The sequence below is a fragment of the Grus americana genome, chromosome 5, assembly GCF_028858705.1.
Source record: "Grus americana isolate bGruAme1 chromosome 5, bGruAme1.mat, whole genome shotgun sequence".
Lineage (NCBI taxonomy): Eukaryota > Metazoa > Chordata > Aves > Gruiformes > Gruidae > Grus > Grus americana.
This window is the reverse complement of record NC_072856.1, coordinates 58357724-58376685: the sequence shown is the minus strand read 5'-3', so window position 1 is coordinate 58376685 and position 18962 is coordinate 58357724. Positions and strand designations below refer to the sequence as shown.

At 39.7% G+C, this 18962-nt stretch overlaps 1 protein-coding gene across 3 annotated transcripts in view; it reads right to left on the bottom strand.

Moving 5' to 3' along the window:
* Positions 1–16309, bottom strand: part of PPP2R5C (protein phosphatase 2 regulatory subunit B'gamma) — an 82545-nt gene extending 66236 nt beyond the window's left edge. For all 3 annotated transcript variants that reach the window (XR_008577250.1, XR_008577251.1, XM_054826284.1), the window contains exons 1-2: positions 16178–16309; positions 14399–14464 (exon numbers count right to left, since the gene is read on the bottom strand). Coding sequence is in view for 1 of the 3 variants with exons in the window: in XM_054826284.1 (XP_054682259.1) it covers positions 14399–14464; positions 16178–16204 (93 nt within the window). In the remaining 2 variants the exon portion in view is untranslated. The remainder of the gene's footprint in view (positions 1–14398; positions 14465–16177) is intronic.
* Positions 16310–18962: the final 2653 nt, after the last annotated feature.

The following is an 18962-nucleotide window of genomic DNA, read 5'->3' as shown; positions in this document are numbered from 1 at the left end:
TATTTTTATTACAAAAATAAATTAAGCAAAATAAGCTTTTAATCAAATTGCTCTAGTCATCATTCTCTGAATGTATAGCTGTCTACTATTCTGTTTCCTCTTTCCAGTGTTCATTTCTGTACTGTAGCCCTCATATAGATGGGAACAGATCACCTTGTTACGTGCACTAGCCCATTTTTTGAAGTTATTAGCCAACTGAAAATAAATTTTCAAATAGTGTAGTTCCTCAGCTACTCTCACCTTTTCCCTGAGAAGTCCAGGTCTCTAAGGTATTTGGCTGTCTAACTTCAGCTTCAAAGGGATCACAGGACCTTGTCTATTTAGAGCAGGTGAACCTTTCACTGCCTATCTGTACTGTGCCTCATTGTTAGAGTCCTAAGCTTGGCTTAGGACTTTCAGGCTTTGATATAAAGCAGGGAGTCTTATTACTGTAGTAGGTTCAGCAGCTTCTAAAACATACGTGAAGATTTGTAGCAGTTTATGCCTACTCAGAGCAACTTGCTTTTACTGTAATAATCCTTATCAGATTGTCACTGTATCTGTGTATGAAGTAAATAACATAAAACCAGAAAAATGGTTCCCACCTATAGTTTTCCAGTTTACTGTTATTTCCCAGACTACACTTGACAGTGCTCTCTCTCTCTCAGGCTGAATAAAATGCATCATTAACAAAAGCCTGTCAGAACTTGTGATGCTGCCTTTCTCATTCCTTTTTTTGAAGTAGGAAAAGCAGGTTTAAAGTAGGTAATAGTTAACTTTTTACATAGGAATAATTTGATGACATTCATTATAAGAATGATAAAACATCTAGAAGTGATCTACACTAAGAATATAGAAACAGCTGAGCAGGAAATCTTACTGCAAGTATTGTAATTAATTGTACAGGTCCTTAATTTGCTGTAGAAGCCTTTCAAATTTGCAGACTATTTTACACTGATGCACACACATCTGAAAATATACCTTGGCATTTTTCTCTTACAGACAAGACCATATTCTTCTTTCCTGGAAGTGCCCACGTGATAAGAAATAATTTAAAAAAAAATCAGATCGGAATGGGATTCAGGATGGAAATCAAGTTGTAATGCTGCTACTTTGGCAGATCGAATGGATTTAATTAGAGTTTTGTTAAGCATAGTAAATATGAAAGCAGTGTTTCATTCCTGCATGAAATAACATCAATAGCATTTTCATAGGGATATGGCTAAAACAACAGAAACCACTTTTTTTTCATGTTCTAAAAAGGATTTCCAGAAGAGCTTATTCATCAGCAATTTCCATATGGTCTGGGAGCGTAAACATTCAGCACACATGGAAATGTTACCATACATAAATTTATCTACCTTTAGAGTCTCTAAGACAGTAATTTTTTTTCAAATTTTGTTCTAGTAGTATAACTGGGACAGAAATACATATTTTTCAAGAATAGATTAACAATTGTTATATTATACACACATTACTCTGATATATCAAAGATGTGACTGAAAGCAACATTTAGTTTTCATTGAACACATTTAAGATGACGATTTTGCAAATTTAATATGACAGCAAAAACCCTTACAGCCTTACAGAACAAGTAAGGGGAGACAATACATTGAACACCAGAAGTTTTAAGTTACCAACAATACTCTAGAACTTATTTCAGTAAAAATGGTATGCATAAGCAAGTTAAAAGCCTGTACTACCTGTTACATTGCATTTTCCAGGCTATTTCACTTTTTCATCCCTAACACTAAATGCTTAAAAATATTTTTGCTGAAATATAAGTGATCTGCAAGGAAAAAAATCTATCCATTAAAGTTTTTAAAAAAAAAGCATTCCAAATGAAATTATGAATAGACCAAAGCAGAAAGAAAAACAGCACTAAAAATTAGGAAGCAATCACCATGTATGAAACAATAAAAGCTAATTAAGATGCATTATAAACACTATTGCTGCACGTGATTCTATACTTTCAATATTGTGCTTGAGCCTAATGGTGGTTTTCTGAACTATCTTCCTCTGCCACCTGCTTTTTGTTCATTACTTGGAACAGGAAAAGCTGCTTTCCTGTTTCCTCTACTCCCAAACAAATCCTCAATTTCGAATTAACAAGTGCTCACATGCACACACTACAGTGTCCTAAGGTAACACACACCTCAGGGAAGCAAGTACTCTAAATTGCAGATAAATTCTAAAATTAGCCAAAAGCGGTTATTTAAGAGGATGGGTAACATTTCTTCTAATTAGAAATGTTGAAAGAAAGCATTTTTTGTTGCTATGGCAACTTCCCATCTAGCAGTGATGACTCCAGTGTAATTCTAGCCCTGAATCACCGGCTAATTTATCCAACAGATTTCCTCCTCCTTTCTACCATCAACCATGCTCATGTCTGCTTTTCAGTCATGCTCCAGTCATTCAGACAGCATTACCAGAAAGCTGCCCAGTTTCCAGTTCATTATTACTTGAATACTACAGTACACAGCTGTACTCAATGACCTCTGCAAGAGGCACCATGGTGCTACCACCAGAGAACTGGCCTCCAGAGCTTGGTGATAACCAGCCCTTGGATAGAAGGGCACCTGGAGAAAGTGAGTTAAGTCATGTTAGGCCACACAGCTCAGCAATCTTAACGGCCGCTCTAAAAAGAAAGCAAATTCAGACTAACAATTCTGTGTATTTATTTGCTAAAGATTTCAAGGTAATACAACTTTTTATGAAGGTACAGCACTCATTAGTTCAGATCGAAGAGCCAACCAAGCTCAGCTTCTTCCTCCCAGTAACAAACCAAACTACTTCAGAAACTACTTCAGAAACCACAACTTCTGCTACATTCAACTTATTTGACACCAGAAGAGTCCAACTACAGACATATTTTTATCAATTCTCTTCCTGTGACTAGAATGGGAAATACCTATTCTTCCCCTTGTTCTGGCAAACAGCTCCCTCATAACCAAATGTTTATATATTCATAGACACATTCAATTACAAAAGTGTTGATAAACCCCTAAAAATGTGTACAAATTAGTCTGAAAAAATGTCACATTGAGAATGTGTTTCTTCAGATCATAATTAAAACACAACCCTTGGGTTTTCAGATGAATTTATTTTTTAAAAGCTGGGGCTTTACATACTTTTATGAACATTAAGACAATGAACATTAAGACAATCAAGACCAGTGTGATTCTGACTCAACTTCTGCTTTTAACAATTGAAAAAATAGAGTTTTTAACTCAGTTCCCTTGAATAAGCTTAAATTCAAGAGACTGAAAGGCAGGGAGAAGAGAACGAGGTTTCCTTCCAGTCACAACAGTTGAAAATACAGTCCTTGCCATCCCTTTTTCCCTTGAGTCCTCCTCCATCAAGTAGGATGTGGTACGTTCCTTGTCTTAACATTACTGTTTTGAGCAAAGTTAGATCCTTCATCCCCTCAACTATACAGGCAAGCACAGATCAGAGCACAACACTAAGTTTGTCATCAGGGAAAGAAAGATGAGTAGACCAAGCACATCTACAGTTACAGCCAATTTTTCTTTTCAAATTAAATTGACTATCAAAGAGCCCACATGGTAACTTTTACTTTTGGCCAGCCATCTAAGACATGAGAGAGAGTGTACTGGGATCTAGCAGGAGAGTCCACCCTGCATCCCATGTATGTTAACAAACCTTTCAGAAGATCCTATTCTTCCCTTTCTGACAGCCCCCCAAAAAACTAGTATTCAAGCTACCTTGACCAAGCACACACCTGGATGCATCTGTCATTCAAGATGAAAAAAATTAGATGGCTTACTAGTGACAAAAATCAGATCACTCCCTAAGCATGAGGCACAACTCTCTCTCTGCCTGAAGAAAACACAGTGCTAGGCAGTATCCTATATGGTGCTTCTTGACACACATCTAACACTAATCCACAAATTTCTTCCCTCTAATGAGTATCACCACTGAATTCAAGTATCAGTGCGTACACCATCCCAGGATGGCAGCAGCAAGCCACAGACCAGCAAGAACCTTGATAAAAAACTCTGGACTACAAGATCTGGATAGGTGAACTTTGTACCAATTAACACATAATTAAGACTACCTACAAAATCCGTGTACACAGAGTGAAAAGCACAGAACACTTATGAGAATTACCAGTCTGAATCTGATACCACAGGGAAAATGCTTATATTAATGCAGAATTCATCCCTTCCTTCTTTTCCTTTTGGTATAGTAAGTAGCCTCTGTGGACTTATTTTTCATTAGATAAACAGAGGTCTGATCTACAGCACCCAGAAGAGCTCATTTCTTGCCAAGGCAGCCTCAGAAGGGGCTACAAAAGCACTCTGGATTAGACCTAAAACATACTTACAATGAAACTGAAATATGATTTACTGAAACTAAACAAACAAAGAGCATGACAAAATGTAAAAGGGACATTTACAACTTCATTTTCAAATCTGTATGATGGACCAGTATGTAATCAAAATAATTTAGCTAAGAGTTTGAGACCCAATACATAATCAATGTAATTAGGCCGAGAAGTTGAACTTAATTTAATCTCTTGAGATGAGAACTAAAAATCAAACATGAAGAAGTCCAAATGGGTGGAGAACAGTTAAAAGCCTTCCATGCAGTTTTTTCCCTTCTGCAGTAACTTCAAAGTAGTGTGAAAATCTCTGAGAACTCCAGGAATCTTGAACTCTGCTGCAGAGCTCCCTCCTATGCAGATCCTCATTTACTATTCTGTCCCTGTTCCCACCCCAAAAAAGATCATATGTGGCAAATGGCCCACTAGCCATCAATCTGGTAAATATATCCACAGCATACCTGCAGGAGGTGGGCTGGTGGCGTTAGATTAGCAGTTGGGACCAAGGCAAGCTGTTCAAGACTGCACACTACCAGGAGAGCAGCATTTGTCAGCTCACGTGAGTGCTGTGTTGTTGACACCACTAGTTCAACATGCCTTCCAAGAGGACGACCTCAGAATAAACTCTTGTTATTACAGTATAAAAGATATGGCTTGACAGAGCTATCCAGAGAGTTTGCAGTAATTCTAGTTCATGCAAGTAGCTTGTTACAGAGCAACTAGCTATGATCTTTAACATCAGTATTTTCAATCTACAGAGACTCAGTGGAAACTATACAAACCTTGATATGGATTCTTAATCATATGGACACATAGAAAGGGGCATTGATCCATAAACAACCCAGTTAAAAAGCAGGGAAACAACATGCTTGTTCAACTCCATTTTGGATGGCAAACAGTTCTGAGGTTAGCTCTTTGTTGAAGATTCTTGCTACTATGCCATTACTGTTCACTAGTTTCACCGCTACAAGTTTGGATAGACAACTTATGGAGGAGCCTCTGGAGATGCAGCTTATGGTGCTGAAGACTTTGGTTGGTTTCACACAAACTGTAATTTTGATTTCTATTGTTTTTCCTCAACTAAATAATTTGCCAGAATGATACCAGGATTGGCCTGCTAGAATGATCTTTGCAGCTGCTTTTCTAGCAAGTATGTTTATTATTATGAAAGATTCTCTCAGTGGCTGAGATACACTGAGACTACTGCTGTACTATCCAATGTAACTTCTTATGGTTTTATTTGGTAAGATAGCAAAAGCTGCATCCTAAAGCTCTGAGGATCCATGTTATTATAAAGATAAACAAAAAGATTAACTTTCAACATGGTCATGATGACAAAGTTTATATATTTTAGCACACTGTAATCAGCACACACTGATTTATGTTGTGGTACTTGTTTAGCAACTGTGATTTTGCATTTACATATAGCAATGCCACTGCTGGCTATTCTTGATGTCTAACTATGAAGTTCCATTACTGTTTTGTCAGAGACAACAGGGAGTTTGTTGAATTGCATCAGTGACCGGGAAGTTCCCGATGAGCAGTGAAGGTCATCTGGCCCTCTTCACTGGGGAAGGGTGCCCACGGCAAGTTTACAGTCACAAGCCATTTTAAAAGACTGATCTACAACTTGCTGAAGCTCTTCTGCCATTCTTGCTGGCATTTATTTTTCACGACACAAGACATTGCTTGTATTTCCTGTTAGCTGCTGACACACACAGCTCAAATTTTATCTTCTAAGAATTGTATCATCACAGCTTTATGCAACACACTTGACTTGCAACACATCAAACCAATGCTGACAATTGCTAAAGATGTCTCAGCTCGGTGTACCACATCCTTGACATTCTCACACTGTAATTTTACATTCATAGTTAAATATCAGTAGCATAAGGCTTAGTTTCCATTTGCTCCTTGTAAACTTAATTTTGTTTTAACTAGTTTACTCCAGGAACAAATTAACATTTGATTCCTTTCAGTCAGAGATCAGATCTGCAGCCTGAGGTTGTGGAGTATTGGCAAAGATGATAGGGTGCCCAGGCTCGGACCGTAAGCGGGTTCATGCTGTTTTGCAGTTGCCAAAACACCACCACCAGTGAGCATCTGGTACTTCACAAACATCGGCAGCAAAACAACATTTGTTTCTTAATGCATTTTCTATAATGAAACTTCAAAGAAACAAATGCCCCCAGAAAAGTAAAATTTGTTACCTGCCATCTTCAGTTAGCTAATTAAATATGATTAAAACCAGGTAATGTTCTAAGTATTACTTCAAAACATTTATATAAATACAGAGATGAAGAATCTGAATAAATTATGGCCTGGCCTAAATTACTTTAGTTCTTGATTTTCAATTGTAATTTCTCTCTGATCAGCCTGAACCACTCTTTTACTTTCTAAAAGCCCAACAAAAACTACCCTTGTCCTACTTGTAGAATTACAAATTTATTCTGACTTCAAATGAAACTGAGGGAAAAAACCCCAAACAAGATTTAATGTTTGTAAAGTTTGTGAACATATGGGTAGATTCAACAGCTACTTCGTTTTTCTTACTATTTGTATTCTCTATGGGATACCTCTATTAATAATTCTGTATTACACATGCATTAATGAACACCTGAGTCCTCTCAAAGTTTAAGGAGTGGTAGGCCTTAACTCTTATGAAAAAAACCTTAAGAGAAATTATTTGAAACAAAGGATGAAAAGGATGTTTTCAGTTTACGAACTGCTGATAACCATTTTTGAAGATCACTTTGGTCCTTTTAATTAGAACAGCATTTGCCTTCATTGCTGTGTTTCCATTCAGGACAGATTCAGAGAGTTTAAAAGCATGATTAGGAAGCAGAGGACAGCAAGTACTAAAACAAACCACAAACCAAAGACCTCATACATCCTATGTTACACAAGCAGTTGTCAGCCTCGTGTAAGAACTAGAAGGGCTAAGATCCTGTTTTCCAAAGCAAGTATTTGTTACCTAAAAGGAGACGTATACAGCAGTGTTCGGTACGTTTCTTTAATCAATCCAGTTTTAAAAGCATAATATTACAGTTACACAACCACCACTGTTAAGGTATCCTCTTTCACTATTCAGTATTAAGGTATACATGCTTTGGATGCAGAAGGAAATTTCAATTCCCAAAAGAAAAAAGGCAAGATGTCAATGAAGAAATGGAAATAGGAAATTACAGAAGTTAAAAAAATTAAAAATTGCATAGCTGCTTTAAGAGTAACACATAGTGCAACCTTCTAGTCAGCAAATATCTCCTCATTTAGTACTAAGGGTATATTCACTTGCTACGCTTAAGTATTCTTCAATGACTATCAACCCATTAAAATTCTCCCTAGGAAATCAGAACTGCAAGCCATAAACAAAAATTAGTTTTCAAATTATTTTTTAAAAGAGGCTGGCACAACAGTTTTAAAAACAAACCAAGAAAAAAACCGAAGTCCACGGACTTTATTTACATAGCTGATACAAAAGAAAATCCATCCTGACTTTACACAGTTTTTGTTTAAAGTCTTGGTTTGCTAATGTTAGAAGTAAAATCCCAAACCAATAGCCCTAGACAGCTTCAGAAAACAGAAGGTCTAGCACTGTCCATTTATAGCCACTCTGCAATTCAAACTTGAAAGTTCTAATTGTTCAAAATTTCAAATTTATTTCATAATATGAGTATCTGTCTTCTTCCAAATGAAACAAGAAGAATTTCTAAGTCAATTTTACCTACTTCATGGAACTGACTCATGAAAACACTGGCTATTCTGGCTATCAGTCCAGCTGGGACGTATAACTGAATACATCCTGAAGAAACAGCTAGGGTACAGCTAGCTGGGTTTGTTACATGTTGCATACACCAAACACAGATTATTGATTTAGCCCACTGAAAACCTGGGGTTTGGGGATGCCTTATTACAGGCTATCAGCCATTCCTGATCTAGACAGCTATATAACTGGCATCAAACTGACAGTACAGTAGGGAGTACTACCAAAACTCTTAAACCACTGTTTTATGTTATAAATAAAGTAATACTTAAACTAGAGATAAATCCTATCTATGCTAAATATCACTTTATAAGAGACGTCTGCTTCCATGAAGAACAACAAATACAGAAGAATCTTATACCTCAAAGATGCTGAACTCAATGCATCCAAAAATACGATGCCACTGAGTGACAGAGATTTCTGTTGTTAGATGGGCAAAGAGCTTAAATGACAGCTTAATTATACAAGTGACTATATATATATACACACACACACTAAATCACATGCAGGTACAAATTAGCATACTAAACAATTAAGATAGGATAATATCAGCTGATTGGAAGAATGTTCTGTGGCAAAAAAGATATTTAGATAATTCCAGAAATTATTTAAGAGCAGTCCCAGTCCTAATACATATTAACAAGGAGGGGAAAACAACCCTAGAACTTTTGGAAAGGAATTCCCCCCTCCCCAATCCCCAAACCTCAAGCTGCTCTGTAGTCCCTACTGAGTTGCCTAGTAAGTACTTAACTGTGCTAAGACTTTCAAGTATAACTTTAAAAATTATGAAGTAAAAAAATCCAGTCACAAGCTAGACACTGTATAACAGTCTCCATACACTGTCCTCAAGATCAGATCAGGTACATTCATTTCTTAGGGTTACTAATAACTGGTACAGCACCTTAAACAACATTGCGATAAAAATCACAAACAGGAAACATGAGAAAAGTAAGTAACACTATACAGAAAATATGGAGTCAGCTTTCTAAATAACTTGCTGCTACTGATCACAGGAATCTGTTAACACAAGGAATGCTGGATTTATTGTTTTTACCTTTCCTAGTTTTTGTCTTAACATTAGGATACTTCAACATATGATCTCTGCTAAGAAACCCATACAAAACCATCAACATCACTTCTACTGCCTATCCCTTTTTTTCATTCATTATTTTTAAGGAAATTGGCAAAGGTGCAAATGCAATCAGGAATCAGTAAAAGAAGTAATGAGAATACTCAGTCTTTCCCCACTGTGTGCTGGCTAATATAGGAAAGGTGATCACAGAAAAGAAAACCAGATAGCCACCTCTCAAGGTTCTTCCATAGCGATGAAAATCCTTGCTGTTGGTCAAGTATTTTAAAGACAGCCCATTAAAGAGAGGTTTCTGTAACTGCATTACCATTCCCCAAAAATATTATCACTATGTTTAATAGCCTAAAAAATTAACTTTTAAATAAAAAAGGCTCCACAAAGCAGGAAAGAAAAACCACTGAAAAAAGCAAGCCTGACAAAATTGCTGCACTGGAAGCTATTACCAGTGTTTAATAAACCTACTGAAAAGTGATGGCTGTGAGACAGTGGCAGGCCAGAAGCATGGATCAGTACTTAACAAAGCCTTTTTAATTTTTTTTAATTGGTTTCAACAGTGATTATAGTCAGACATTGGCAACACGTGCTGTCAATAAATCAAGCAATTTCTTGCACAGCAAGAAAACCAACCAATGCAGTTTATATCTTATTACATTTTTGATTTGTCTGTATCAAAAAACCCCACACACCTTTAAAGTAGAAAGAACCAACCAGGGCAGCACACAAACAGTGAGATAATACACACACTCAAACCACATTAGTCTTCCATTTCCTGTTCTGCATGGAAGAACATAGAATCATAGAGCGGTTTGGGTTGGAAGGGTCCTTAAAGGTCATCTAGTTCCACCCCCCACCCCACCCCCCCCATGGGCAGGGACACACTCCACTAGACCAGGTTGCCCAAAGCCCCATCCAGCCTGGCCTTGAACACTTCCAGGGAGGGGGCATCCACAACTTCTCTGGGCAACCTGTTCCAGTGCCTCACCACCTTCATAGGGAAGAATTTCTTCCTAATAGCTAATCTAAATCTACCCTCTTTCAGTTTAAAGCCATTACCTCTTGTCCTATCAAAACATGCCCTTGTAAACAGTCCCTCTCCAGCTTTCAAGGCCCAGAACTTGAAGAAAGAGTAACGATTTCTGTTCTTCTTTGTTGAAAGTCACCAAGCCAATAATTTCTTAAAGAACAAAAGTAGTCTTTCCCTTCTACAGACTACTCTGCACCTAGATTCAAAATTAATGCAGTTTCACATTTAGAAGTTTCATGCCTTCTTAAACCACTCCAGCTAGACCTAGAAGATGCTATCACTCCCAGTCACCTACTAGTGTCTTGGATGAAAGGTTACCAGGTACTTCTGACCCTTCTGTCCCCCAGGTGAACCATAACAGTGAATAGTCCAAGTGTTCCTAGATCATTTCAGTGGTTGGTGAATAGTGCAAGTTTTAGCACATACATTCCCAGAGGCAAAACAGACAGAAATAAGAGTCTACAGGGTTAAAATTTTAACTTCCCTCCCCTGTGGTTGTATTTGAAAACTACTGTTTAAATACTGTAGGAAACACTTGAATTTTTAGAAGTGTTAGGTTTTTGCTAGAGAGAAAAAGGTAATGTTTCTCAACAATCATTAACTATTGCCAAGCCACCTCTTTCTAAAAAAATTAGACTCACCATAAGTTACTACTGACTTAACTCAAAAGGATATCTCCACACCCCTGTGACGAAACAGAACTCCACAATAAAGCTTATCCATGAGGCAAGTAACTTCTGCAAAGGCCAGTTAAGTCACAGGGAGTATGTCCACAAGTTACTAAGTGTTGGCATAGCCAAACTCCACACCCAGGCATTATTTTTTTTTAATTATTATTTGTGTTCTGAGTACAGGTTTAGGGCACTGGTAAACAAACACCCCAAGCATTTTACCAGAGTAGAGACACTACTCCCACACAGAGGAAAAACAATACACAACCGATTAAGTCTTTGTTCACAACCTGAAGACACTAATATCCTGGACTGATTGCTGAAATAAGAGGTTATGCTTAAAGGAACAGATTCAACTTTTCCGGCACATACTTAGTCTAATTCATTAATGTTTACTAACAGGTTACAAACTAAAGTTAGATGAAAGCTTAATCATATTAGCTCTTAAGTGTTCAAAAAGTGAACAATACATGCAACTGGAAACTGGAATAATTGCATTAGGGTACAGAATGACAAGGTGCCCTCACCTCATACCTACTGTGCATTTCTGATGCCACCATCACAAAAAGGAGAACAGCACATGGAAACAGAGAAGGGCAATCAGAGTAATGGAAGTCCTCCCACCCAGGGGAGACTAAGCAGGGCTGGGGAAAAAAAAATCTACAGATGACAATCTAAAAAAGTCAATAGTATCATTAAAAATATGAAAACAATTTTCTACAACACCTCAGCAAAGCAACCTTCTAAGCCACGCACTGGTTTAAAGAAAAGCATATGAGGATGGAAGACCATACATCTACTCTGTTCCTGAATCTCTCTTCTTAAGCTACTGAGCATGCACCAAATATGAAGCAAGATGGACCTCTCTTCTTATGCGGCATGGATCTTTTGGTATTACATCAAGTAATACATCAAGTAACCAAGGCACAGCTAAGGCAAGAAGAATCATCATGCATTTTTTCCCCTAAACATCTCCTTGGTGGGAATGCTGGAGACAGGAAAATAGTCAAGATGGACCTTGCTTTCAAACACAACTATAATGGGATTCTTTGAGACTTAAATGAAGAGGCATTTACTTCAGTATGTCACCTGTGTGCTGCAGCTACTATTTAATAATTCTGCACATACTTGTGGCCTACTGCTGAAATTTTCAAACCAAAATAAGCATCAGTTTAAGACACTGTTACCCCCTTTTAGCATGGGCATCCTGACCTGGCATACCAAGAATCATTTTAATCCCTTTTCAAACTGTCTGTACTGCTTCACTCAACTGAAATATCATTTTTCTGACTGCAAGACAGGAAAAACACTTGTTCATTTGTGTAAATATTAAGATCTGTTGTACGTTTTTATCTATAGAAGTCCAAGGCATCATGAATTTAGTTAAGTGCTATAAAAGTGTCTATAAATAAAGGATTTGTGGGATGCTGCTGCTTGTGTTGTCCCTGTTCTTTGAATAGCAGACAGTTTCTAGTCTTTACAGTCTGCCATTTGCATTAAATTCATTTGCATTAAAAGCAAATGCATTAAATGCATCTTGAGATAAAATTAAATGAACGAGCATATTTCCAAATCTACTCATAGTCTAGAAGAGGATTTTTAAAAAGCCATGTTAAAAACACATGTACAAGGAAACATAAAGACAACCTTCTTTAAAGAAAGAAGCCACCTAAAATGTATTAACAGTGCGCTCCAGAATATTTCTATATATACTAGTCTTCACTGCGTTAACAAATAGCTTCCCTTCTGCTCATACAAGCACCAACTAACATACATCATGATTACAGCCAGCCACATTAGAATGCAAAGTCTACATTACTATTTGTGTGCAATTATTCTATTAATTAAGTTAATGAGTTAAGCACTGAGGTGTTCAAAATTGTATGGAGACTAAATAATGCCCACTGGGAATGGCAATCATAGTATATGTGCCAGTCACATTCCCAGTCCTTTTCCTATTCTGCCCCTACTCACATATGACTAAGTATCACAGATAACATAAGTAAACTGTACTTTTCATTGTGAATTCTACCTGGAAGGACATCTGAAAAAGAAAAATGCATGAACACTACAACATATTCTCCTTTTGAGATTCATCTCTCATTTTAAGTAAAAAAAACCCCAAAACCCAAACAAACTAGGTCTGCAAACACAGAAAGAAATTGCAAAGAAAACTGCATATACACTTTTAGTTAACATTTAAAGCTCTCTACTAATTAACAATGGGATCTTTAAACTCTATTCTGAAGTACCAAGAAGGAACAAGAATATCAGTTTTGCTCTCAGCAGCTTGAGAAAATAAGCAGTCAACAAGTGTACAGCAAAGACGTTGATAATGACAAACCTTAGAATTGCACAGGAACTAAAACTACAGTCAAATAGTAATACTCTTTTCAACATCACAGCAATATAAAGACAGAAAGTATCACAATAAAGTATGTCTATTTACACCATTATAAATATCTACACCGACACATTTCTTATTTCATTCTAAGAGCTTTTGTAGTTGCTAAGATCCCTCCACCAAAACTCAATCACTCTTATCTGAATTCACCAAAATACTTAAGTTTACAAGTTTTAATGCTCTTATTAATTTATGACAGTAGCATGCATCTTTCTGCACAACAAACAAATGAGAACTCAATGAAGTGCATCAGGAATATACTAAATACTCCCATCCACCTATCCCCAAAAGTCATTTCAGGGAGGGAAAACAGTAAAGCTGGATGAGTATTTTTGTTCTCAAACATTACTTTCCAGTATCAAGACATGTAGTTTACAGGCTGAAATACACATAAGCTTTCCAGTGTAGCATTTTACATTCAGGTTGGTATGAACATTTTAAAGGAAATTTCAGAATCCACCTAAACAGCAGATTTCCAAATGAAGCAAATCTATTGAGTTTCTGGATTAGTATTGAAAAGGGAGTGAATAATGATTTAATTGACCTCTTTCAAGTCACTGCACCTGGCTAGTGGGCAAAACAGAGAGCAATGCAGAAGAAAAAAAAAATCAACAACAACAACAGATTAATCAGTCACAAATGGAACACTCCATTGCATATCTATATAAAAAAAGTCTTTGATTAAGCCTAAGGTCTCCTGACAACATCACAGGCTACTGACACTTAACTGACATGCCAACATGAACAGTTCGAGAGAAGAGAGCTCTGGAAATTACCAAGAATTACAAAAAGTGCAATGAACAACTAGAGGACAAGCCCAAAACCTCACAATAAGACTAGAAAATTAGATAGATGTATGCCTCATAACAAAAAGGAAACAGATTAGTATTTAAGGCTGTAGCAAATAAGCATTTATTTACTCTAAATAAAGCTAACTTCCTCAAAAGCATCTTAACTCTTAAAAACACTTTTGTCAAATACCAGGGCAGTAGTTCCACAATCACTTTCCTCACAGCCACATGTCATGTCAAAACTACAACAATCTAGAAAAACTTAACACACTCTTCAAGAGTTACGACAAATTTATCTGGAAAAAACCCTACGTATTTTAGTAATATTTACCTCATGTTCTTGGTTATCTTGTCCATCTTTGCCACTTTTTCCACTCTTGGCTGATTTTGCAGGTTCCTTTAAAAAAAAAGTTTGCAGTCTGAGTTACTTTGAAAAGGAAATCTAGATAGATTTTTGAGTCAAGAAATTCAGGGGTTTTTAAGACACTAAGAATATTAAAATTGACAAGACAAAAATGATAGTTTTATTAAACAATCTTAATACTGAACTACCAGTCTCTACAAAGCTGCTTTAAACATTTTAATCTGCAGAAAGGTTTTGGAATTTTATTTATGCCTCAAAATTCACCCATAAAATTTATAAGTTTTCATATAGCTAAGCATGCACAGACAAAGAATGCAAGTGATTTGAACCATGTCTAAGAACTCATCCTTGCTGTCTTTGGGTTTTAGTTTCAGGAAGTTTTAGTTTATATTTAGTTTATCTTTAAAACAAGCGTCAGTGCAGTACACATTTTACACTTTATTATTTTATCTGTTCTAGGGGCTAGAAAAACTGGTATTAGAAGCAGGCCCACAACTCATATTTCTCCCTCCCAGCATTGTACTTAACTTGCATCCTTCACCCGTAACATATTTTTGAGATTTGTTATTCTCAGAAAAGTAAAGTTTGAATGTTTTTAATATCAAAGGTGGCAAGGATATTGGGAAAAAGTTAAAACAAACAAACCCCCACCCACAAACCACAACACACAACCTGCCTACATCTAATCTTCAACGATGTTGAAAAACTAAAAGACAAGCAGAAGTCAACCAAACAGAGAAGCTCTAGAGGGATAGCACCTTGATGAGGCAGACCCTATACTTCACTGTTTCAGACTTCCACTCGTAGAGCTAATTGCCTATCACATAAAATAAAGTGCAATCTGGTGGATTTACAAGTTTTCTGTGACCATTACTTGTGCAAGCCCTTTTCGTGGCTGCCAAACAAATCTCTCCCGGGAGCATCAGGGGAAACTGAGGCAAAGCGGGGCCAAAGCTACATCCTCTCCCATTGTCAGAAAAAAGAGATGAAAAGATTTCGAATGGCGACTAGTGCTCCTTGAGTGCTTATGGTGACCCGACCCCCCGCCCCAAGCACAACTTCAGCTGCAGCCAGAGCCACGCAGCAGCGAAATTTCCCGGGACGGGCACTGTGTGAGCAGCTGCGGGGACGGCCACCCCCCGCCCCAGCCCTGCCGCCATGAAAAACACCCCTTTCCCCCCCCCCCCCCCCCAAATCACACCCGGGCCGGCCCCGAAGTGAGAGACACCCCCTCCCAGCTCACCCTTCCGCCAGGCACAGCTGAGGACACGTTTCCCATCCACTCCTTCCAGCACTCCCCCGCACACCAAAACCACGGCCTCTCTCCACCGACTCCCACCCTCCGGCTGCCCCCAACTCCGCGCCCGCCTACCGCGGGCTCCGCACCCCCGTTTCGGCAGGGGGGCACCCCCGGGGTCCGGCGAAACGATACCAGGACGCCCCCGCTCCCGGCCGCCAGGACACCCCCCGGACTAGGCCCCACCGGGAGCTACCCCCTTCCCAGTACCCGGTTCTCGGGAAAAGGCAGGGGGCCGGAATACAGCGGTGAAGGGAGGGCGCTGCCCCTCGCCCCGCTCTCTGCAGCGGCGGGGAGCGCCCCGCCACCCCCTCAGCGCCAGCCTCCGTTTTCCGCTGCCGCCCCCCACACTCCGCCGCGCTCTGCCCCAGGCCCCTCCTCCCCGCGGGGCCTGCGTCCCACAGCCTCCCTACGGGGCCGGACCCCCCCACACTGCCTCCCCGACTCACTTTCTCCTTCTTGTTTTTATTCGGCATGGCCGCCCCACGCGCCGCGGCCGGAGAGGCGCAACCCTCGGCGGCCCCGCTCCGCGCTGCGCCCGCCCCGCGTTGCCGCTCCCCCCCGTCCTCGGCAAACGGCCTCAGCCCTCCCCCCACCCCCTTCCTCCTCCGCCCACCCGCCCGCGGTGAGCGGTCCGCTGCCTCCCCATTGGCTGTCCGCGTCACGTGAGCCGCGGCTCTCGGAACGTCACCGCGTAGGCGGGGCTCGCGGCCGCTTCCCGCCCCTCACCCCTCCTGTCACGCTCCCGAGCGGCGGCGGCCGGCGGGCCCGGGCCCGGGCCTGGACCTCCGCCTCCCACTGCTCCGCCCGGGCTGTGGGGCGGGCCCCGGGGCTCCAGCCACGCCTTGGGGTGGGCCCCGCAGACTGAGCTGTTCCGCCCCCGCGCCTCGATCCTGCAGCCTCTCTGAGGGGAAGCGGTGGGGCGGGTTGAGATGTTCTCAGCGTCGCGGGCCGCCGGCGGGCTCTCTTTCAGCTGGTGGCACCCCATGGGAAGTAAGAGGTCCCTGCAGCCCCCCGAGCTCGAGTTGCCTACCGAAGCCCGTTCTTGAGTGAGGGGTATAGGCTCTGCCGCTGTGGGAAAGGTGGGACCGCCGTGCGGGGAGAGCAGCAAATGTTTAAGGAAGAAAAAAATAAACCAATATAGGGCATATCTGAAGCATGCTGGCTCTCTCATACAAATCCAGTATGGTCATCATCAGTTTGAGGACTTCAGTATATGCTCGCAGTATATGAATAAGGAAAAGGTGAGCTTTGCGTAGTTGCAGCCTGGTTTTACAATAGTATCCTTATCCTTGTTTGTTTTTAAAAGCTTGGGTGCAGATGTGTTTATTTTCATGATGCCCACCTGTACCAGAGATAATTTTTCAAACAAATTGGTCTTTAATCTCAAAGCCAGAATGCAAAAGTCAGAATGATCTTCTTAGACAAAAGAAGAAAGGTGCATATACTTCATCTGGAAAATTTACGAACTGTGTTTCTCACATGGCCAGATTAAGCCCCAAGTTACTGTTAGCTGAGGAAGAAGCACAGGGAATATTAATACTCATAGTAATCCCAAGACATAAAGCATTCAAAATTTAGGTCGGACGTGCGTATTTAATTCTAATTGTGCTGTGCTACTAAAGGGTAGAAAAATTACAGCCTAATAAATACCAGCATAAAAGTGAAATTGATCTCTTTCCTTACCCAACCTGTGAGTATCTCCGCTCTCATTTTTAGGAACTGGGGTTTCTAATAACCACTTGTATCTGATGTGATGATATCTAACATCAGATTGCATCCATTATATTTGAACACTTTGCTTTTGCTCTGGTGAAAGGACAAAGGAACTTTCCTTTTTCCAGGCACTGCAAAGAAGTCTACTGACTATGGAGAGAGCTGCTTCCTCTTGCTTCAGTCCCCTTCCTTTCCTGCTTCTTCAGTGCTAGAAAACAAATCATGTCTGCCTCTTATCCTTTCCCTAATCTTCTCTGGTTTGAGGATTTAGAAATGAAGTGCAGTTATCACTACTGTGCTTCTGTTAAGAGCCAGTCATGAGTGAGTTGCTACTACTAAATGAGACTTCTGACCAGCAGAACAACATGGATTTTCAACATACTAAGAGACAGTAAGGGAAGGAAATCTACCTACATCTGGAGTTTGAAGTTTGATCAGTGTATGAAAGGGTTTGTACAGCTGAGGATAAACTTGAGAACTTCCAGTTCTTTGTTAGGTTTCAGTTTCATAGAAGCTTAAACTACTCTTAATTCCCAGCTGTTGTGTTCCTGTCTCCCTCCTCTGCACTGATGCTGGTGCTGTGCAGCTCCTTAAACCAGTTCATACAATTGATCATTTTGAAAACTCTCCCCCCAAAGTTGATGAGTCGTTTGGTTCGGGGTTTTTTTTTTGCCTTGAACTGGCACACAACCACCTGCTTCTGTAAACACTAGCATTGGCCAAAAGAAGGGGGTGGAAATATGTGGCGGGGGCGAGATGTGACCTCAACAGCCTAGATTTAGATCTGTTTAAGCAGCTTAATGAGTTTCTCATTGGCTCTCGGCCTCCTTTGTGCTTCCTAGTTCTCACAGTTTTTCCGAATAATGGAAAAACTCTGTCAGTATCGCTGTTACCCAAGTACTTCTGAATAGCAGCAGTGAAAATTGTTGTCCTTATTTTGCTGTTAGTTGGGAAACCTTGAATCAATACATCAGACTGAATACAGGTTCAAAAGATGGCACTGAGTCAGTTAACATTTAGGAGGTTTTCTTTGTGACCACAGATGTAGAAACTCTTGTGAAAACTTGACTCCCCCTCACCTCACTTGCTGGGGAAAGAGTCTTATTCACCAGTAACAGAAAGCAATTGTGTTTTTCAAGGCCTGCTGTATTACATGAAATAATCAGTGGGTGGAGGTGGTTTACAAGAAAAATAGTTCCATCTGTATGCTCTAGTGTCTTCATAAAGTATGAGAATAAGACAAGTGACTTACATTTTCATGTGGTGCTAAGATGAAGTCTTATTTTTACTACAGTGGTACATCACTCTGGGCCTAATTATTCTGCTACAGAGTAGGATTAACTATGTAAATAAGTAATATGAGTGCAAATCTGACTATGTTAATATTTGCATTAACTTCTGAACATGTTTCATGCAAACTAGATGTTTTCAAAAACCTGAACAGATTCAGACTGATTAGGCTATCTCTATAATTAAAATAGCAAAAACTAATGCATGTAACATAGCTATCAATTTGCA